Source organism: Oryza brachyantha, chromosome 9 (genome assembly GCF_000231095.2).
Source record: "Oryza brachyantha chromosome 9, ObraRS2, whole genome shotgun sequence".
Lineage (NCBI taxonomy): Eukaryota > Viridiplantae > Streptophyta > Magnoliopsida > Poales > Poaceae > Oryza > Oryza brachyantha.
Genome location: NC_023171.2, coordinates 13,008,278 through 13,026,767, shown reverse-complemented (window position 1 = coordinate 13,026,767; position 18,490 = coordinate 13,008,278). Strand labels below are relative to the sequence as shown.

General features: G+C 40.5%; 3 protein-coding genes across 3 annotated transcripts; all 3 read right to left on the bottom strand.

Annotated features, from left to right (window-relative positions):
• Positions 1-1,927: 1,927 nt before the first annotated feature.
• Positions 1,928-4,192, bottom strand: LOC102706781 (UPF0664 stress-induced protein C29B12.11c). The gene is made up of 5 exons (XM_006660771.3): positions 3,932-4,192; positions 3,242-3,353; positions 3,039-3,110; positions 2,719-2,939; positions 1,928-2,281 (listed from the first exon to the last, which is right to left on the bottom strand). Exons 1-5 carry the CDS (start codon positions 4,039-4,041, stop codon positions 2,179-2,181), a joined length of 618 nt encoding a protein of 205 aa, XP_006660834.1. The 5' UTR covers positions 4,042-4,192; the 3' UTR covers positions 1,928-2,178.
• An 886-nt stretch (positions 4,193-5,078) lies between these two features.
• Positions 5,079-8,392, bottom strand: LOC102706501 (DNA repair RAD52-like protein 2, chloroplastic). The gene is made up of 4 exons (XM_006660770.3): positions 8,039-8,392; positions 6,127-6,164; positions 5,709-5,800; positions 5,079-5,545 (listed from the first exon to the last, which is right to left on the bottom strand). The coding sequence occupies exons 1-4, from the start codon at positions 8,350-8,352 to the stop codon at positions 5,399-5,401; spliced, it is 591 nt and encodes a 196-aa protein (XP_006660833.3). The 5' UTR covers positions 8,353-8,392; the 3' UTR covers positions 5,079-5,398.
• Positions 8,393-9,368: 976 nt separating this feature from the next.
• Positions 9,369-13,525, bottom strand: LOC102706223 (hsp70 nucleotide exchange factor FES1). Its single transcript, XM_006660769.3, has 8 exons — positions 13,201-13,525; positions 12,712-12,803; positions 12,004-12,154; positions 11,254-11,381; positions 10,859-11,017; positions 10,606-10,788; positions 9,771-9,971; positions 9,369-9,681 (listed from the first exon to the last, which is right to left on the bottom strand). Exons 1-8 carry the CDS (start codon positions 13,469-13,471, stop codon positions 9,661-9,663), a joined length of 1,206 nt encoding a protein of 401 aa, XP_006660832.1. The 5' UTR covers positions 13,472-13,525; the 3' UTR covers positions 9,369-9,660.
• Positions 13,526-18,490: the final 4,965 nt, after the last annotated feature.

The window sequence follows — 18,490 nt, the reverse complement described above, 5'->3', positions numbered from 1 at the left end:
AAGAAAAATTATCATACCCATTAAAAATGACAAAATCACCGTGGGTAAGAAGCGTACAGCCGAGGTTTCGTCGTGTATCCTGGATGCTCCTTTTTCATGGACAGGTCTTTTTCGCGTGATCTTCCCTTCCCTCATAATTTCCTTGTTCTAAAAAAATTTTGGATGCTATCTGCCTATCACGAGCTGTCTCCATCTCATGCAAATGCATAGAGATGCTCTCGAGTTGGCTTGATCCATGGCCCAAACAAAAAAGACACCAGTTTTGTTGCAGACAAAATTGTCTGATACTGTTTTATCCCAAGAGATTGTTAACTGAAATGGACTACTATTTTGTCTTCAGAGCTGTCTCCCTCTACTGAATATTTTTAGCTTCAGAAGCACCGATAGATTTTGTATTTTTACTGGATATTTTTACAGGCTTTACAGGCAGCCAGCCGCTTATCCGTCCACAAATAGCCTAAGCACAAACTATGGGCCTATTTTTTTTTAGGAATTTTAACCCATATAGACAGGAAAAATGAAGGAATATGAATATATGATAACATTACTTTATAGAAATTTTTTTAAAAGATTTGAGTATATGAAAATTTTCCTATGTTGTCTCTCTAAAATTTGTAGGAATAAAAAAAATTCTTTGATTTTCCGTTACTTCGTTCATAAAATCGAATGATTTTTAAAGTAATTTTATCCTTAGGAACTCAATCATTTGGTTTTACTTTACATCATGGTGTTAAAATCTACACTACATCATGGTGCGAACATAACTAAAACATCACCAAGAACACTAGTGAATGGGCTGGTTATGCAACCACTCTATATATCCTGCGATCGGCAGTAGATGCTTCAAGAGTTCATGACTCTTAAAAGCTTCAACAATAACCAGGGATGGCACCTCTGTCTTCCAGTACCCTACCAGTCATCGGCTCATCCCATGGCTGCTATCCATGAAGATAAAGTTGCAAGGATAGACCAAGCAAATAGAAGGAAACCAGCATGCCTGCAGAAACTTCAGTTATCAGTCTTATCAGGTTTCAGGATTTTGTCAATAAGATTACCACCAAATGCTAGGTGCTTATTGTAGTGTATCTGCTTTTGTTGTTTCAGAAATTCAGTGGCAGCCCCATTTTTACAGCTTAATCTGCAAGCGTGTCATTTTCCATGTTGAGTCTGTGGCAGCTGGTGGCACCTGTGGCAATCCATTTCTTGATTACTTATGCTGCAAATGGATCGATGTGACAACACGCTCATGCCAATTAAATCATGCAGATACATTATGATTGTTTCGTATTTGTCAATCAGTACTCATGGCAGCTTATTTATTTGCTTATTGACACGGACCACATTCTACTTGCTTTTATTGAAAGCGAAATTTAAAGGAGTACAGACGAACAGTGGAGTTGTGGAACCAGTTCTTCTCGGTTTCAAGAAAAAGTAAGGCCCATCGTTTGGCCAAGTACAGGAAAGAAAACACCGTTTGGCGTATTAACGAAAATGTAATTTATAATTCAAATTTCTATAATTACTTAATATTTAAATGTCAATGCTTAAAACAGAACCACCATAAAAAGACCCTAAAAACAATTTTATGGTAAAGTTTTAAAATTTATATTTTGACTACTTAATTTAATTGGCACATTGTTCACAGCACCATAGCGATACTATCTTTTAGCTTCTACTTATAATATAGCTTCTACTTATAATAAGAGACAATTTAATTTTTTTATCTTATATTCTAGTTAATTTTAGATTGTTTTTCTATCAAAGTTTTTTCTTCCAGCATTAACTTTTAAATCTATAAGAATATGTATATAAATGTTTTATTCATAAATTATTTCTCTCGTTTGCAAATATTACATTTGGCTGTTTCCAACCCCCAAAACTTTTCACTGCCTAGCAACGAACACTAGAACAAACAACATTGATAATCTCATGCGCCATAGTATCAAGCAAATTAGCAAACCATTTTTTTTTTGCACATGTCCAAAAGGACACGTCATATGTACATCATTATTGAGATATGCAACTGAATATGGCAGGAAAGATATACAATAGGTTTTGGGCAACATGAAGCTTTCATTTCACACCCACGTAATAGCATCATAAGCACCCGAGAGGTCAAAATCCATATGCTCATAGACTCGAACAAATGGATTCTTTTACAATCAAGTAAGAACACTACTATGCATTGTCAGCCGGTCCGTGGTAGTTTCTCCTCCTCAGCTGCGACTCTGGTGCAGGCTGCTGAAGGAAAATCTTAGTAGGATCATTCGGATCAACATACCTGTAGACAGTAGATTCTGTGTGAGTTCTTGTATCAGCAAAATTGTTAAACAGATGACACACCAGGAAACCAGTTAAGGTGGTGTTTAGATTGAGAAAATTTTTAGGAGAAGTGTTACGTCAAATATTTGACTGGATGTCGGAAGGGATTTTTGGACACGAATGAAAAAACGAATTTCACGGCTAGCCTAGAAACCGCGAGACGAATCTTTTGAGCCTAATTAATCTGTCATTAGCACATGTTGGTTACTGTAGCATTTATGGCTAATCATGGACTAATTAGGCAAGATTATGTCTCAAGATTTCTTATATAACTGTGCAATTAGTTTTTTGGTTCATCTATGTTTAATGCTTTATTTAGGTGTCCAAAAATTCGATGTAATGTTTTTGGAAAAAAATTTTAAGAACTAAATAAGGCCTAAAAGATTGAGCACTCACGCATGGCGCATCATATCATCAACAGGGGTCTGAACAGCTTGCAATGGGTCCACACGCGGCGCCACATTCGCGGCAGACTGGGCCTCGAACTGATTGTAGCGCCGCACAGACGCAACCAGGTTCAGGAAGAGAGGAACAAAGGTGCCGCAACCGCCCTCCTTGAACAAGATCTTGAAAGTGTGCGTCGAGTACAGGGCCCTGTTCTGGCTCTCTGGAACAACCTACATTATAAGTGCCCAGGTAAGTGCTATACTGCTATGCCAAATCTGTCAGAATCTACATCCATCCATCCATGTGTTATGTGATGCTCCAGTACTTACCGGCTCAACGAAACCTGATATGTTGTTGCAGTGAAATATTGGCTGGTTGAATTTCTCACCATGCACATATAACTGCAAAGAGTTTGCAGTGCAAGAACATTTAGATTTTATCATTATGCAGTGAAACCATCAAGCAAATTATATCAAGAAACTGAAACCAATTGATCCTATCAGAGTGAACTTCCCAGGTTGTCATTACTCACCAGGGGCATGTCAAAAGCAAAGTAGTTCCCAACAGGCTTGCTGGCGACAAAGACCATCCTTATGTTCGACAGGTAAATCGTGCCCTTCGTTTTCGCGTTACCACCAGGAGCTCTGAGGACAACCAGCATACCATCCACAGTAGAAGAGATCAGCCCAAAGAAGCAATAGATTATTTACAATGGATATGAACGTTCCAAGATGAATAAGCGGAGCGCTTCATCGTCTCTAATGAACAAATAATACGCATTTCTCGTGGTAATCACAGCATGGGATGGTGAACAGCAGCGCTCAATTGCTCATTACTTTAACATCAAACCCCCAAATGTTTCCCATTTGCTGTAATTCAGGAAGGAACAGTAACATTTTCCCCAACCAAACGCAAGATTAAGGGTTTCAGCTTAGCTTGTGACCTATCAATTATCAAGCGTACAGATCAACGAGGAACCGCCGATTACAGCGCTCGGATCAACCCAGACAAAAATCCTCGTGCCCATGGCTCGATTCGTCGCGCCAACCAAATCCCACCCCCTCTATGCCTAACATAACCCCCAAATTCCCCCCATCTACAAACCACGACCCCTCGCTCGATCGAGAACCCCCAGAACGTCAAATTTTCGCTCCGCGCGGCGAATCCAGGGAGGAATCAAAGGAGGGGTGGTGCGGGGCGAGAGGACGAGGGAGGGACGTACGAGGGGATCTTGTCGACGTGGAACTCGACGCCGTCGCGGGCGAGGACGAACACCTCGCCGTAGAAGGGCACCGGCATCCCGTTCCCGAACAGCTGCGGGTTCTCCGCCATCCTCCCGATCGGGCTGCCCGCTACTCCCCGCAGCCGCTCGCCGCCGGGTGGATCGCCGCGCCGAGCTTGTTGATGGTGGAGAAGACGACGAGCTCGAGCTGGAGCGGATGCGCACGCGGTCTCTCGATTCTCTTCGCGTCGACGCTTATTCGAAGCGGTTCGGTTCGGTTCGGTTCGGTTCGTTTCGGGTCGGGTCGCATCTCTTGCGGATGCGGGTTCGTGGATTTATAACCGTGGCGGGTTGGTTCGAGAAGTCCAGACTCCAGAGTGTTCCAGATGGGCCCAACAGAATCCAGAAGGCCCACCTGTGGGCTAGGCTGTTCAAATGGATAAATGCTCGTTTTTACCGCTAATTACCTGCTTTTTTCCCCTCAAAAAATACCTTTTTTACTGCTCTTGTTTTGAAAGGGCAACAGCTTAGAAGCAGGTGTATTCTGAAACAGAGGTAGAAAGATAAAATTTTATCCCTCTCCAGCTTTGCTGGAAGTCCACTTTTAAAAAAAATGAACAACAAAGCGGTTGTTTTTCACTGCTTTAAAATAACTGTAAGCCATTTATTGAGTGGTTCTAATTAATATGATAGTAGTTTTATTTAAATTTGTATAATTATGGACTTAATTAAATGTCTTCTGTATCAGCAAAAAACATAACAAGAGCGTAAACTAGAAAAAGATACACTTATTTCAAATAAAATTACTGCAAATGTTCTATGTGTCATTTGTCTGGGTTTTGTAGTTTTCCGTTAAAATAAGACCTTGAGCGAAATTGCAAGGGCCAAAAGTAGACTATACCCTAAAACTTAATTGGTAATTTCCACACAGCTCAACAATTGTGGTCTTGATAAATGTTATTCCCTTCGTTCCACGTTATAAGATTTTACACATACCATTAATACATATATGCATCTAAACAAAATCAGAATATTTTATAATACGAAACAAACAAGTAGCTGGGATCAAGTCGTGGATACAAATCATACCCACAATGTTAAAGTTGCGATGCCAGTCTTGCCAGATAAATGAACATTCAGAGATGCAAAGCAAACAACGAATGTAATCAATGGTCGAAGCAACTTCATTAACATTCAGTAACGATAACAAAAACATCCATATAAAAAATTCAGCTCCAGAAACTGATATAAATACATCAATTAAGCATCAACACCGATTTACTTTTCCTATCTGAAAGAGCTATGCCAGGCGACATGGACTCAACAGATTGAAGTTACAGGCTTTCCCTGTGTTGTAAATATGCTCAGCAAAACCAGGCCTTGTGCGAAAATCTATCTCAGTGTTTCCTACAAATTTTGTGACCAGCAGCTCCTCTGCAGAAATGAGTCTCTCAAAGCCATTCTCCTCTATGGGATCTCGTCCTGGTGGTACAGGTAGAGGCCGAAACCAAACCGTGCGCAGGCTTTGCAGAAAGCTGCTTCCTCCGCAGCCGCAACAGCGTCGTCATTGCGGCCCTCATGCACTGGTGCTGTGCCAGTGGCCTCTCTGTATGCCTGCACCCACACAAAAAGATACAAGTGTTATGCTGACCTAAGGAATCGAAGAAGGGGCAGCCAGAAAAAAAAAACAAGAAAGAAGGTTGTTTCCATGTATATGTTGCTATGATCAACTATGTTGTAGTTCTATAGAGTACTGCAATGTAAAGAGAAGAAATACCTCTCCATCGGTTCCTCTCAGAATCACACGATAAACCACGGTTACAGTTCCATTGTCAGAATAAGTAACATCACGGACTTCTCCACACCAACCTGAAAAGGGAATAGTAACATCATATTTCTTTGCATCCGGTGGTGCTTTTCTACAGCGAATGTTCAAGATTACTTATTCGGTTATCTTTGTGCAGGCCTACAATTACAATAGTGCTATATTTATTTTTACTTAATATTGCTTCATGTGACATTTGTGAGAGTTGAGGACACTAACATAAACATGTATCCACTTTGTTCTGAAGTGTTGTAAAAAAACATCTGCCAGTGCCAAACTATAGTACAACCAATCAGGAGCCAGAAGAAAAGAGCATTCTAATAAACGGAAAGAAAGCACAAAGTATTTTAAAATCTCAAAGAGAACTCACCTGGTGCATAAAAGCTCAGCATTCTATTGGCATGGTACCTGCATAATCAGATATTAACAAAGATTACATTAGACAATGGGATTACTAATCTCTGAACATTCCATTTGATTATATGAGATAACTTCACACCTTGAGGTGCTTACATTTCTTTCCTATCAACATGCAGTTCAAGTAAAGAGAAAGAGCATCAAGACAATTTGCAAATACAGGAAAAAAAGGGTAAATCCAAAGAGACGAATACATCTTTGAATGTACACGGCAACATCCATTGCTAGTTTAATCCAGCATATGTAGCAACAGCTTTTCTTATCAAAAGCCAAAGTATTAATTCTTCCACAAAATGTACTTTTAAAGAGATCTGCATACAGCTAGTGACACCACTCTCTACTAAGAATGGGGAAGATATCCTTTAGTGGCACTCAAGCTTCCCTTTTTTAAAAAAGAAAAATCCTCAGGTATTTTTCCTCTTGCCGGATCGATATATACCACTATGTTTTTCTTCAACAAAAACCAGGAATACAATGAAGCATCTCAGCTCATCCAATTTATCTGAATCATGGCATGCATCAACTAACTGTTTATTAATAAACTATAGAATCCTATTCCACAAAGATACAAGTTAACGAAAACAAATGTTCTAGCTTCATTTAACTAACATAAGTACACTGCCTACAAAAGGATAGTAGAATATTATAATAGAACTACGAAGCTATAATAATTTCCAAATTCGAAGGTGCGAGAACATTTCCTCCTTTTAGATTAGAAGAATTGTCCTCATTTGACCTTTTATGAAATGAACAACTAAATAAATTCACAAATCAAACAGTTGACCATTGACTTTTCATAATACTACCTCCGTCCAAAAAGATAAGCATTTCCAAATTGCTTAGCATATACTAACGAAATGTCAAAAGGTTCCTTTTTAGTCACTTTATTGGTCAATTTCTGTATTTTGAATTGATTAAATTCCCTTTCTAAACATCTAATTGGCTCTGAAATCATTGGAATGATCGACATCATGGGAACCAGTGTAGAAATGTTTATATTGTGGTACAAAATTTGAAAACTAGAAATGCTTATATTTTGGAATTGAGGAAGTATTTGCTAAACAAGGATTGAAACAGGAGAACACGTTACTCAAGCAACTTCCCCATCAAATGGATGTCCCAAACCTATAAACATGCCAGCAAGAACCTAAACTGCTGGCTGTAGAACATCAACTACATGAGTGGTAAAGCTAGTTGATTTCAAAAAACAAAAAAAGGATATAGCCTAGTTGCTTAAAAAAATGATAAAGTCTAGTTGTTTCAGGAAACAAATGATTACTGCCTGGTCATCTAATTGCATAGTCTACTCTTAACTCCATTTTTATGAGTAGTTGAATAACAGACAAAGTCAGGGATTTCGGTAGGTGCAGATTGCAGAATAGGTCAATATCACAACCATCCTAATCTCCTATAGGCCCGCATAGTCATCAATAGCTGATGAAATGTGCCCCTACCCACCCTTTGATGGTAGAGGTAGAACCAATGGTATCCCCTTCCAATTTATAAGGAGCACAAAGCAAAAATCGATTGACTTTGTCCTGCTGGTTGAAATTCATGGGCTATGGAATAATGGAAAGCAAAGCTCTTCCATCCATCCATCCGATGTGCTAGGTGAAAAAGGTTAAAGGTACCACCTTTATCTCCAAACGTGTGAATTGCAACAATTACTCTACAGAAATCCCCCCAAATGAAATCATGCCACTCATTCTCGCGAAGTCGCGGAACACATTCACCTATCAAACTTGACTACGCCTATATCCTATTGCAGCAACAACAGATCATGAAATTTCCTGTGCGAGGTCAACACCCTGCAGCCGAGAGAACAGCAGATCAAGGGGGGAGGGGGAGCGGGGGGAGGCACTGACCAGGGGACGGTGTTGGTCTCGGGGTCGATGATCTTGTCGGGGACGCGCTTGTTGAGGTCCCGCAGGATCTCGACGAGCGGGCGGGTCATCCCGGTGGCCTTGTCGAGCGGCACCACGTAGTTGGTGGTCGGCACGCCCTTCCCCCCTCCTCCTCCGCCGCCCTCCATCTTCGCCACCACGGAGGAGAACGAGGACGACGCCCACCCCGGCGGCCCCACCCTCCGCGCGCCCCACGCGCCCCCCGCCGCCAGCCGCCCCCTCGCCGGGGCGGCCGGCAGCCGGAGCGCCGCGACCACCGCGGCAGCAGCCTCCATCCTGCGAACCAACGAACGAAGGAATGCGCTCGCTCGGTCGGTCGCGCGCCGCTCGCTGTCGCTGCGGAGGCGAGAGGTGGGTGGGGGGGGGGGGAGCGGAGGAGGAGCGGGTTTTGAGGGAGGGAGGAGAGGGGAAGCCAAGGGAAGGAAGAAGCGCCCAGCCCAAGGCGAGGGAGGAGAGCGGGTGAGGGGACGGGAGGTCGCACGTAGCCAACTACCTACCCCTCTCCTTGGACGTGGTGGCTGACACGTGGTAATTACTTCTATATCATTAAATCTTATACGGAATATAAGTCAGTGATTATATTAGAAAATAATATAAATGTAATCATAATTTTTATCTATGCGTAAGGTGGTGGTGACGTGGACAAACCTGAGAAAGAGAGTACTCTCATTCCAGAGCTGAAGACTTCACGTGCCAGATCGGTTTCCTGTCATTACGGGGCATGCCTAACGTGAATGCGTGGTGGCTGCGTGGGTAAACAGCGTCGACGTTTGTCTGAAATTTCGTCGCTGTTAGAACAGGAAAATAAACACGCCAAACTAGCTGGGTTCGTAGTTATGCCAAATACTACCCCGTCAGATACATGATCACAAGTTGAGTTGCTTTATTATATTATATTGACAGAGATGGTAATATAATACTCTTTTTACATTTTAGCACATGTTTAATCATTCGTTATTCGTCTTATTAAAAGATAGAATATACAAAAATACAAATTATAATTAAAATATATGTAGTAATAAATCCATCATAATAAAATAAATGATAATTATGTAATTTTTTTTAAAACAAGGCAAATAATTAAACATGTGCTAAAGTATCAGTAGTGTTATCAATTGAAATACGGATGAAGTAAAATTAACCAGTTAACAGTTCAACCCGATCACAGAGTAACCGTAACGAGAAAATATTCCCAAGTCACAAATACAAGTGATATGATGATCGACATGGAATCTGGTACCTGCATACGTTCTCAAAAAAAGGAAGATGCAGCTGCAAGTGAAACGGCATATATTGGGGAAAATTTGCTTCATTGAAGTGCCAACTTACAGAACAGGGAGTGATCATAATTAGCTTCGCAAAAAGAAGTTATACAATTTCTAACCTACGAGTCAATAAAATCCTACCGACACTATGTCACCACATTCCCAGAGATCTACAGATAAATATTCCATGACTCCCATCTCAGCCTCCCTGAGGATTCTGATCGCGGCAAGAATGGTCCCAAACATCTAACTATACTCCTGAAAATTCTAAGGAATCCTCAATTGGATACTGCATCCATCGTTAAGTTCGTCCTAGTATCATAATGCAATCTTTGTACCCTGCAGGTCATAGCAGATAAGAAGCTGCGTTAGCTCAGATATTACAACACCTGAATTACAATAGCAACTGCACAAGGAAACTTGTTCACCTCTTTGAGTTTGTTTTTGAACAACATTTGGACTTCTCTCCGGAGGTCATCCACCTCTCCGGCATACTCTTTTTGCTCCTCTGATGGCAACTCCTCCAACTGCACGCCCAATCTATACAGCACACTGTCGAGGTCACATGACTGAAAATCTGTCGCTTCAGTGGATGAAAGCTTCAGTAGGCTCTTGATGGCCAACAAAACCTGTATACAAGTAAAAACAGACCAGGATCGACCGTTAGGTAGTAACAGGCAAAACTTTACAGCAGATTGTTTTTTTTTTGTCAATTAACGATTGAAGTAAACAATTAAACATTATTCTCATCATTGGACAAGCAAAATACTACATTTTTAGACCTCTCTAGTATAATAAAAGAGAAGTAGTCGTCCTCCTCCCGAACCATCATATTTTCCCCACATAGAAATGGCAGAGCCACCCAAAAAAAATTCGGTATTCCCACGACCCACAAGAAAAACTGAAAAGAAAAAACTGAACCCTGTAAAACCATTTGTCCATCCTTCTCCAGATACATTGCAACCCACAGGCATGACACTTGTTATTCGGAAAATCAGACATATAATACACTTTATGAAGTGGCTAGTGTAACCCAAGCAAAGAGGTTATTCATGTAAAGTGATAAAAACAGATTTCAGATAGAGTTATGTTGCTCATATGCATCTTGCAGACATATGAGAGAAGTCCTTATATGAGCCAACAACATACATTCCAGTAGGGGTATATCCACAAGAAATAAATAAACTATTGGGGGGTATAAACAACAATTATCATGAAAAGTACTGAATTTTGCTGCTAACCTGGAAGCAGTACGAGCTATACCTTTTCCTGAAGGTCGAGGTCAAATTTTGACAGCATATCAACCACTGACTTCAGAAAAACACGATCGCTTAAGAAAGGAAGTCCTGATGTTCCAGAGTTTAACTGAAAATCTGCTAGATCTGTTACTAGAAACACTGCTTTCTTCTGAAGCCGAAGATCAACACCATTGCTCACCAATATGTGCTGCAAAAAGGGAATAGCTGTGAGAACTAAAATAAGAATGTGCGTACTTTCAAGAAAGACCTTTCACTACCTGCAACATTGCACTTCCGTTTTCCAACTGAAATGCCTCCTGGCCATTTACATTGTCTCTAATCAAAGCGGATATAGCATACAGTGCCTTTGCAGCTTCTTCTGCGGAAGTGGCATAACCCATCTTCACTAATCTTGCCAGAGCTCCATAACCATGGATCTGGCCCAAGGATGAAACAATCAGTTTGAAAACAATGATCAGAAGTGCTTTCAAGTTTCAACAAAATAGAACAACTAATCCCTGAACTCAAACACGCCAGAGAAGCAACTATTAAAAGGAAAATCCACTATGGGTACCACATAAAGTTCATAGAGAAAAATGATGAAAATGCCATGAACAAACAAGATAGCTCGTTGAAATAAAAATGCCCCTTAATGCATGATCAATGAAGTTACCTGGTTTTGGACAAGGGCATTATTCTGACTGGCTTTACCCAGGACCCATGCAGAGGTAGTCCTTATTTCTTCATTTGCATTATTAAGATCTTGAATCAAAGCAACAAGGCCTCCTAGTTTGTCAAGGTCTGTTCATAAACACAAGAAAAATATACTTCAAAACATTGCTTTTCTAAAAACTGCATGCAAAAAATATAAGCCCTTGGCCGTTGCTTCATCAAATGGAATACGAAGAGCTTGCATATTGGCATGCCCTTCTTCTTATTTTGATTTTTTTTTTCATAAGTTGAAGTTTCATGTTCATACATTAATAGGCTACCAATGTTTTATTTCATCAAATTTTAGAACCATATGTTGACATGCCATTTATTACTTTGAAAATTATATTTGCAAGTTGAAGTTAAATAGTCATACAAGTCTTCTCCGCAAATTAAAAAAGAAAAGTTCTGCTGTCGTATCAGATATAAGCAAGCAAATTACAAGATTGGATTTGGTCATTATACTAAAAGGCATACTCTTTTTTTTGTGAAAACTAGTAAAATACTTGATGCTTGGGCTTCGAGCATCTCATTAAATCACTTGTATTAATCTTAAACGACTGATATGACAAGAAAACTACACTATTTCTGATATCTAAACTCTATAAGGCTAAAAGTTAGATATTCAATCTGCGGTACTTATAAGAATATATTTTGCATGATTTGCAGATCATTGAATGGATAGCCTTCAGATGGACAAGAGCATATTTACCATTAGCATTGTCAATGGGCTCAACGAGAACTAATAGTTCCTGCAATGCACGCTGGCGATCCTGCACTGAAATGGACGAGTTGTTTAAATCAGCAATCGCAATCTTCATTAAGTCAGCATCTGATGGCATCTTTAATTTCTCCATCAACTCCTGCAAGAAAAATTCACAGGGTTCAACACAACCATGTCATGAAATCACGCTTCAGCATTGTCTTTCTTTGTAGAGGACCAATAGCTTGCCTATTGATAGAATTAATTCCCCAATAAATTAGAAGCCCATATTATTTGGTTACATAAATGATATAAACTGTTCCATTTTTATTTGATCCATAACAGTGCAACAGAAGGCATGAATGAAATAAAAATTTTACAAAATCTAACAGAGTATGTTATTGATTTGGGTGAACTCCAGGAATATCATTCTTACGACCGCATTGGTGCCAAAACAATGTACAGAGAACAAATAAACTTTTCTCGGTTGACATCTGAACAAATGTGTTGGCAATCCAAAGTTCAAACCACAGCAAGAACATAAGCATGTATCAGTCTGCAGCTATAAGCTAGAGGCGTAGTCTATGTGATACAAAGTTACAAACAATACAACCATGTAGTAAATCAGAAAGTGTCATAATAATGCATTGACAAACCACAATGGCACAACAGTGACAAAAAAAATCAGAAATTTGATCCTGAAGTAGCATTTCTCACCTTAATTTCCATCCGTCGCTTGAGCAGATCATCCGCAGATAACTTCTGCACACCTTCTGCCTGTTCTTTCAGCTTCTCCGGATCCGAATTCCCTGCCTCGACAAGGTAGAAGAACCCATCAAAATGCAGACATGTCCCCAGAATCAACTAAAACATTATAGTCCAGTAACAACCACAGCCTACTAGTTCCAACAACTTAAGATTAACTCTGCAAGCGATTACGATAAGCATCACACAAACCGAATTTATAAACTATTCGTACCAATGTGCAGACTACTATAACAGTAACTACCACTCTCACTCTACTTCTAACTACGCAAAGTTAACCCCAATCAAAGCATTTCGGATATTACTCGCTGCAATCATACTACTGAGCTGCAATTCGGCAACGCCAACGAAATCCGCCACTTTTGCACTTCAAAATTTTAAATCCCCAAAATGAATCGGGAGATTCAATCGACAGAATCCGGGATTCGACGTGCCCCGTACCGATCGCCCACTGCAGCATGCTGTCGAGGGAGCCGAAGCCACCCGCGAACTCGTCCTCCACCACCGACCCACCCCCGCCGCCGGACTCCTCCCCGGAGACCAGCTCCCCCTCGTCCTTCCCCGTCGCCCACTGCCTCGCCGCCGACCTGTTCTCCCCCTCCCCCTCCGCCACCGCCACCGGAAGAAGCAGGACACCGGCGAGGACAGCTACAGCCACGAGGCGGCGACGGGTGTCGGATTGCCTCGAGCAGCGCGCCCTCGCCATCGCCATGGCCGCGCGAGCAGCAGCAGCAGCAGCAGCGAGCGAGGTGGAGAGGGCGAAAAGCTCTTCGATGTTCAAATTTCCGAGACCTCAGGGTGGCATCTGCATATATAGGTTCTGCCCTTCTGGACGGTTTCTAATTTCAAATAACCCTCTAAACAAGTAATATATTTCTAATAGACCCTTGGGTAGTTCTACAGCGTGAACTTCATACGTAAATTATGACATGTGTGGGGATTGATTTGCATAAGTGCCTCCGCGTGGGCCCGGCGATTCGTGTTCGGGCGTCTCCGATTGGTCGGGTGACATCACGCCACGTCGACGCTTCTCGCCCCCACCCAGGCGGCATCGCCAAAGAGATCCAAACCGTCCGTTTCCAAATGGACGGTGCTGGATCAGTAACTTTCCGTGGGTGAGTCTAACGGGAGAAGTTAGCCGTCAAGGACATATTTATATACCGAAAGTTTATATATGTAAATTTTTATAGTTTTATTTGTATATATAAAATTATATCTTTATATATAAAAATTTTGTGTATAGAAAATTTATGCAAGAGACAAGAGGGTGATTGTTTTTTTAGGAAAAAATGATGAATGACATATTTGCAAATAAAATGTTATTTATAAATAAAACTTTATATACGTCTTTTTAGCGATCTAAAAGTCAATGTAAAAAATAAAATGTAATGAAAGAACCTCATAATCTAGTTAGAAATTTAAAATTTAACTTATAAATATAAACAAAAGCTAAAAGAGGGGCTCAAAATTTGTAACACACAAACTATTTAATAAAAAACATCTACGTGAAAAATATCATCTTAGAAATATATATACAAAAAATTTACATTAAAATATTATATATATATAGGCTGTACACAGAAGATTTTATATATATGTATGTATGTAAACTTTATGCGTAGCAAGTGTTCGCGGGTTAACGGGTGGGCGAATGTTCACACGCTCCGTAAACAGCAGGCCGGGGCCATCTTCGATTTTATAGGCCGCAAGCTCGCCATTGGGCTGGGCCAAAACAGTACTGACAAATGGGCCGGGCTGGTCCACCGAGTCAACGGCGATACACAAAAGGAATAAGTTCATTTGAGGTCCTTTAAATTGCTGCCCAGTTTGATTTTTGTCTTTGAACTGCAAAACCAGATACAACGAGTATCCCAACTTCTAAAACCAGTATAAACATAGTCCTTCGACAATATTATGGATCATTTTAGCTGACGTGGCACGTGGGCTCCCCACATCAGTCGGTTGAGTCAGCATAGGATCCACCTGTCAATTAGATATGAGAAAAAAAGATAAACTATCTCTCTACCCCTTCATCTCTCTCACTTGGTCTCCTTTTCACTGTCAGCAAGCTCAAATCAGAAGGGGAGGGAGGGCAGCCGACCAGATTAGGTGGCGGTGGCGGCCGGCGAGCATGCCATCTCGTCAGCGGGGCGGCAACCGGCGAGGAGGGGGCCTCTCTGTCCCTTTCTCTCTCTCACTCGGTCTCCCCCTTCACCGTCGGCAAGGGCAGATCAGAAGGGGAGCGAGGGCAGCTGGTGAGATTAAGTGGCAGTGGAGACCGACGAGGAGGAGGGCATCAACGACGTCGAGCTCGCCGAATTAGAGCACTGGTAGTCATCGAAAGCCTTGGCAAGGAGTGATGGTGGTGGCGAAGGTAGTGAGCGTGGTGGCGGTGCTTGCCGGCAAGGGGGTGGTGGGGGCAGAGGCAGGTTGTTGTTGCTGGTGCCATTGCTACTGCTGGTTGCGGTGGTGGAAGCGGCCGTGGCGGCGAGCACAGCGCGGGATGTGAGACGCGTGAACCGGCAGAGGCCATTCCTCGCCGTGGTGGTGCCCAACGGGTTCAAGATGAAGCCACTCCTCCCACTCGTCGGCGTTCTCACCGGCCAAGAAGCTAGCTGCTTGCTTACCTCGATGTCACAGCCACCTCTACCTCATGCCGCCGAACTAAGCCAAGCAACATCAATCCCCGTGAGCACCGGCATTAACGCCCCGTGGAAATCCTACTGCTTTCGCCTAATCCTTGCTTGTGAGCATCTGTACACGCGCATCCTCTTTCTCATCTCTCGCTGTCTACTGATTAGTACTAGTTTGTTTCAAACAAGTTGAAGCTAGGGGAAAGCGCCACGTCAGTGTCACGTGGAACGATCACATAGTCAAAGAGGCCACATATACGCCACGTCACCCAAAACCAGCGACAATACCGCCAAGTGACCTTGTTTGTACTGGTTTTATAAGTTAAGGGACATGTTATATCTGGTTTTGCGACGTAGGGACGAAAATCAAACTACGTGACAAGTTAAAGGACCTTAAGTGGACTTATTCGTGACACAAAATCCGATACGGCCGAAGCAGCAGCGAGTGGGCCGCTGGACGCGCGTGCGGCGCGGCAATGGGGCCAAAGTCTAAATTCGATCTAAAAACAAAACCAACAAATTATATTAAGTGAATTGTGGTTTGGGCCAATCTTTTATTGCCAATCTTTTGCTTTGAATAATCCTTTTGTGTAATATTGTTGGACCAGACAATTTTACATTTGCTATGATTTGGATCATCATAAACTACTGCTACACCACATTGGTGCTCTTTTTTTTTTTGTTTGAAAAATCACCGGGGAAGAGAGTCATTTGTGCTCTTCCGATCTCCGATTTTCCCTGCATCTGTACATAGATGAAACAAGGATTTTTTTCGCTTTTGTTTATACTTATAAATTAAACTTTAAATTTTAAAACATAAATTTAGAGTTGATTTTAATAATTTTATCATAGTTTAATTTTTATTCTTTATTTTTATATCACTAAGAATACGTATATAAAAAATTACCTCTAAATATTATTTTATCACTAATAGGTGGTTTCTCTTGTATTCTCTCCATTCCATAATATTTGACACAACCACCACTAAACCAAAGATTAGGAAAAAGTTATAACTACATGTAACATGCTTGGATACTTGATGATGAAAAATGTGCTAATTAATATATACTTGAATGCACATATTATATTATGAGACAAAAGGAAAAAAATATGGGTCAAAGAAAAAAAAGCAGTGGAGTAATCACTAAAAGCAAAATGACGAGGCCAATTTTTGTTAACCCATCGCTTTCCTGGCTGGTGAACTTCGTTTAGGCCTTGTTTAGTTTCTAAAATTTTTTTCTAAAAACATCACATTAAATTTTTGATATCTAAATAAAATATTAAATATAGATAAACCAAAAAGTTAATTACATAGTTATGTAAGAAATCTTGAGACAAATCTTTTAAGCCTAATTAGTCCATAATTAGTCATAAGTGTTACGGTAACCAATATGTGCTAATGACAGATTAATTAGACTCAAAAGATTCATCTCACGGTTTCTAAGCTAGCCGTGAAATTCGTTTTTTCATTCATGTCCGAAAACCCCTTACAACATCCGATACGTGCCACTTCTTTTAAAATTTTTCTCACTCTGACCACCTTTAACCTTTGTTTAACATCGATGTGACTATCTTGATGAGCTGTTGTTTGACGTCAGTACTAGTACTACTGTACCGACTCTGTACGTAGCCATCATCAGTGTTGTGTCGGTTTGCAGAAAATTGATATAGTACGACCTTTGGTTCGGAGCTACTACGTACTGGTAGTAGCCCTGACCACCGCCGTAAAATATGTGATTAAATTATTTAAATAATGAAGATGGCACGATAGTATCAAAGAAAATTAGTGTAAAATTATTGTATTCTGGAACTACTACTATAATTTAATTTTCTAGATCCGTCTCCTTTGTGTTGAAGCAAAGATCATGAATGGATGATAATGAAATAATTTTTTTTCTAAAGAAAAAGAGGGTGAAGGCCCAGATTCGATGTGCATGTACTTTGTACTATTTTTCTTATTTAAGTACTAGTCGTTAAGAAACTTTGATGAGTATCGGTAGGAGTATCCAGATTGACAGTGACACTTTTGACGCCTATTATGCAAGATTGGAAGACAGTATAATGTTTTTATCACTCCTCAATTACTTTAATTTCTTTTCTAAAATATATTAATGTACTCAAATTTGGTTCAGCCGTTCACGTGAGTGGGTTAAGAAATGACATAATTTATCAAAAACCGAAGGTAGCAGTAGTTTAGTACTGCTTATGTTTTTACACGAAATACGGAGTATTGATTTTTATGTTTATATTTGATCGTTCGTAATATTTAGAAAAATATATAACTATTAATTATTTTATTATTACAAGATGTTTAAGTATAACTTATAATTTTATATATTTAAATAAAATTTCTGAATAAGATGAATGATCATTCAAAAGTCAACGATATCATATACTCGCTCTGTCCCTAAATGTTTGACGCCGTAACTTTTTTATACATGTTTGACTATTCGTCTTATTTAAAAAAATTACATACTTATTAATTATTTTTATATTATTTAATTTATTATCAAATATACTTTTATGCATATACATATAGGTTACATATTTAAAAAATAAAATAAATAATCAAACGTGCATAAAAGATTAACGGCATTAAACATTTTGGAACGGAGAAGTAATACAAAGGAAGTACTGGGAGCAATGATTCTCCGCGCCACCCCAAGCCGCCGCTCCAGCCCGTGTTCAATCTGTACGTCTGCCGGCGCCACCTTAGTAGGTATAATAGCACGCTATAAACCAGTTATGACCATATTTTAAAAAGATAAGAGGGAAGAGATATGAGCTACTAATTTGTAGCCAGCTGTACACGGGCTCCAAGACAAAATATGTGTATGATATGTAGGATTATGTAGTGATGTTTTATAAGTAACTATCGTATGAATTAGCTATTAGATTGACTATAAATAAATTGAAGCTAAGCAGTTGGCTATACTATTAAACTTACTCTTACTCCTCGAGGCAATGGATTCTTCCCGGGACGGACGGCTCCTGCACTTCCTTCTCCGACGACGGCATCGTACCACCAAAAGCACGAGCAGCCGCGCCGCCATGTTATGCAATGCACACGAGGAGGGAAGGGCCAGGCAGTGTATGCG

Bases quoted from the DNA above. Each gene is read 5' to 3' on its own strand.
- LOC102706223 (XM_006660769.3), bottom strand. From the start codon at position 13,471: ATGGCGATGGCGAGGGCGCGCTGCTCGAGGCAATCCGACACCCGTCGC. The intron at 11,382-12,003 runs GTAAATATGCTC...GTTTATGAACAG, and splicing joins GCCCATTGACAATGCTAATG to ACCTTGACAAACTAGGAGGC. The intron at 9,972-10,605 runs GTATAGCTCGTA...ACTTGTATACAG, and splicing joins ACCTCGACCTTCAGGAAAAG to GTTTTGTTGGCCATCAAGAG.
- LOC102706501 (XM_006660770.3), bottom strand. From the start codon at position 8,352: ATGGAGGCTGCTGCCGCGGTGGTCGCGGCGCTCCGGCTGCCGGCCGCC. The intron at 6,165-8,038 runs GTCAGTGCCTCC...CTGATTATGCAG, and splicing joins GAGACCAACACCGTCCCCTG to GTACCATGCCAATAGAATGC. The intron at 5,801-6,126 runs GTGAGTTCTCTT...TTCCCTTTTCAG, and splicing joins GCTGAGCTTTTATGCACCAG to GTTGGTGTGGAGAAGTCCGT.
- LOC102706781 (XM_006660771.3), bottom strand. From the start codon at position 4,041: ATGGCGGAGAACCCGCAGCTGTTCGGGAACGGGATGCCGGTGCCCTTC. The intron at 3,111-3,241 runs GTGAGTAATGAC...AACTCTTTGCAG, and splicing joins TTGCTTTTGACATGCCCCTG to TTATATGTGCATGGTGAGAA. The intron at 2,940-3,038 runs GTAAGTACTGGA...CTTATAATGTAG, and splicing joins TATCAGGTTTCGTTGAGCCG to GTTGTTCCAGAGAGCCAGAA.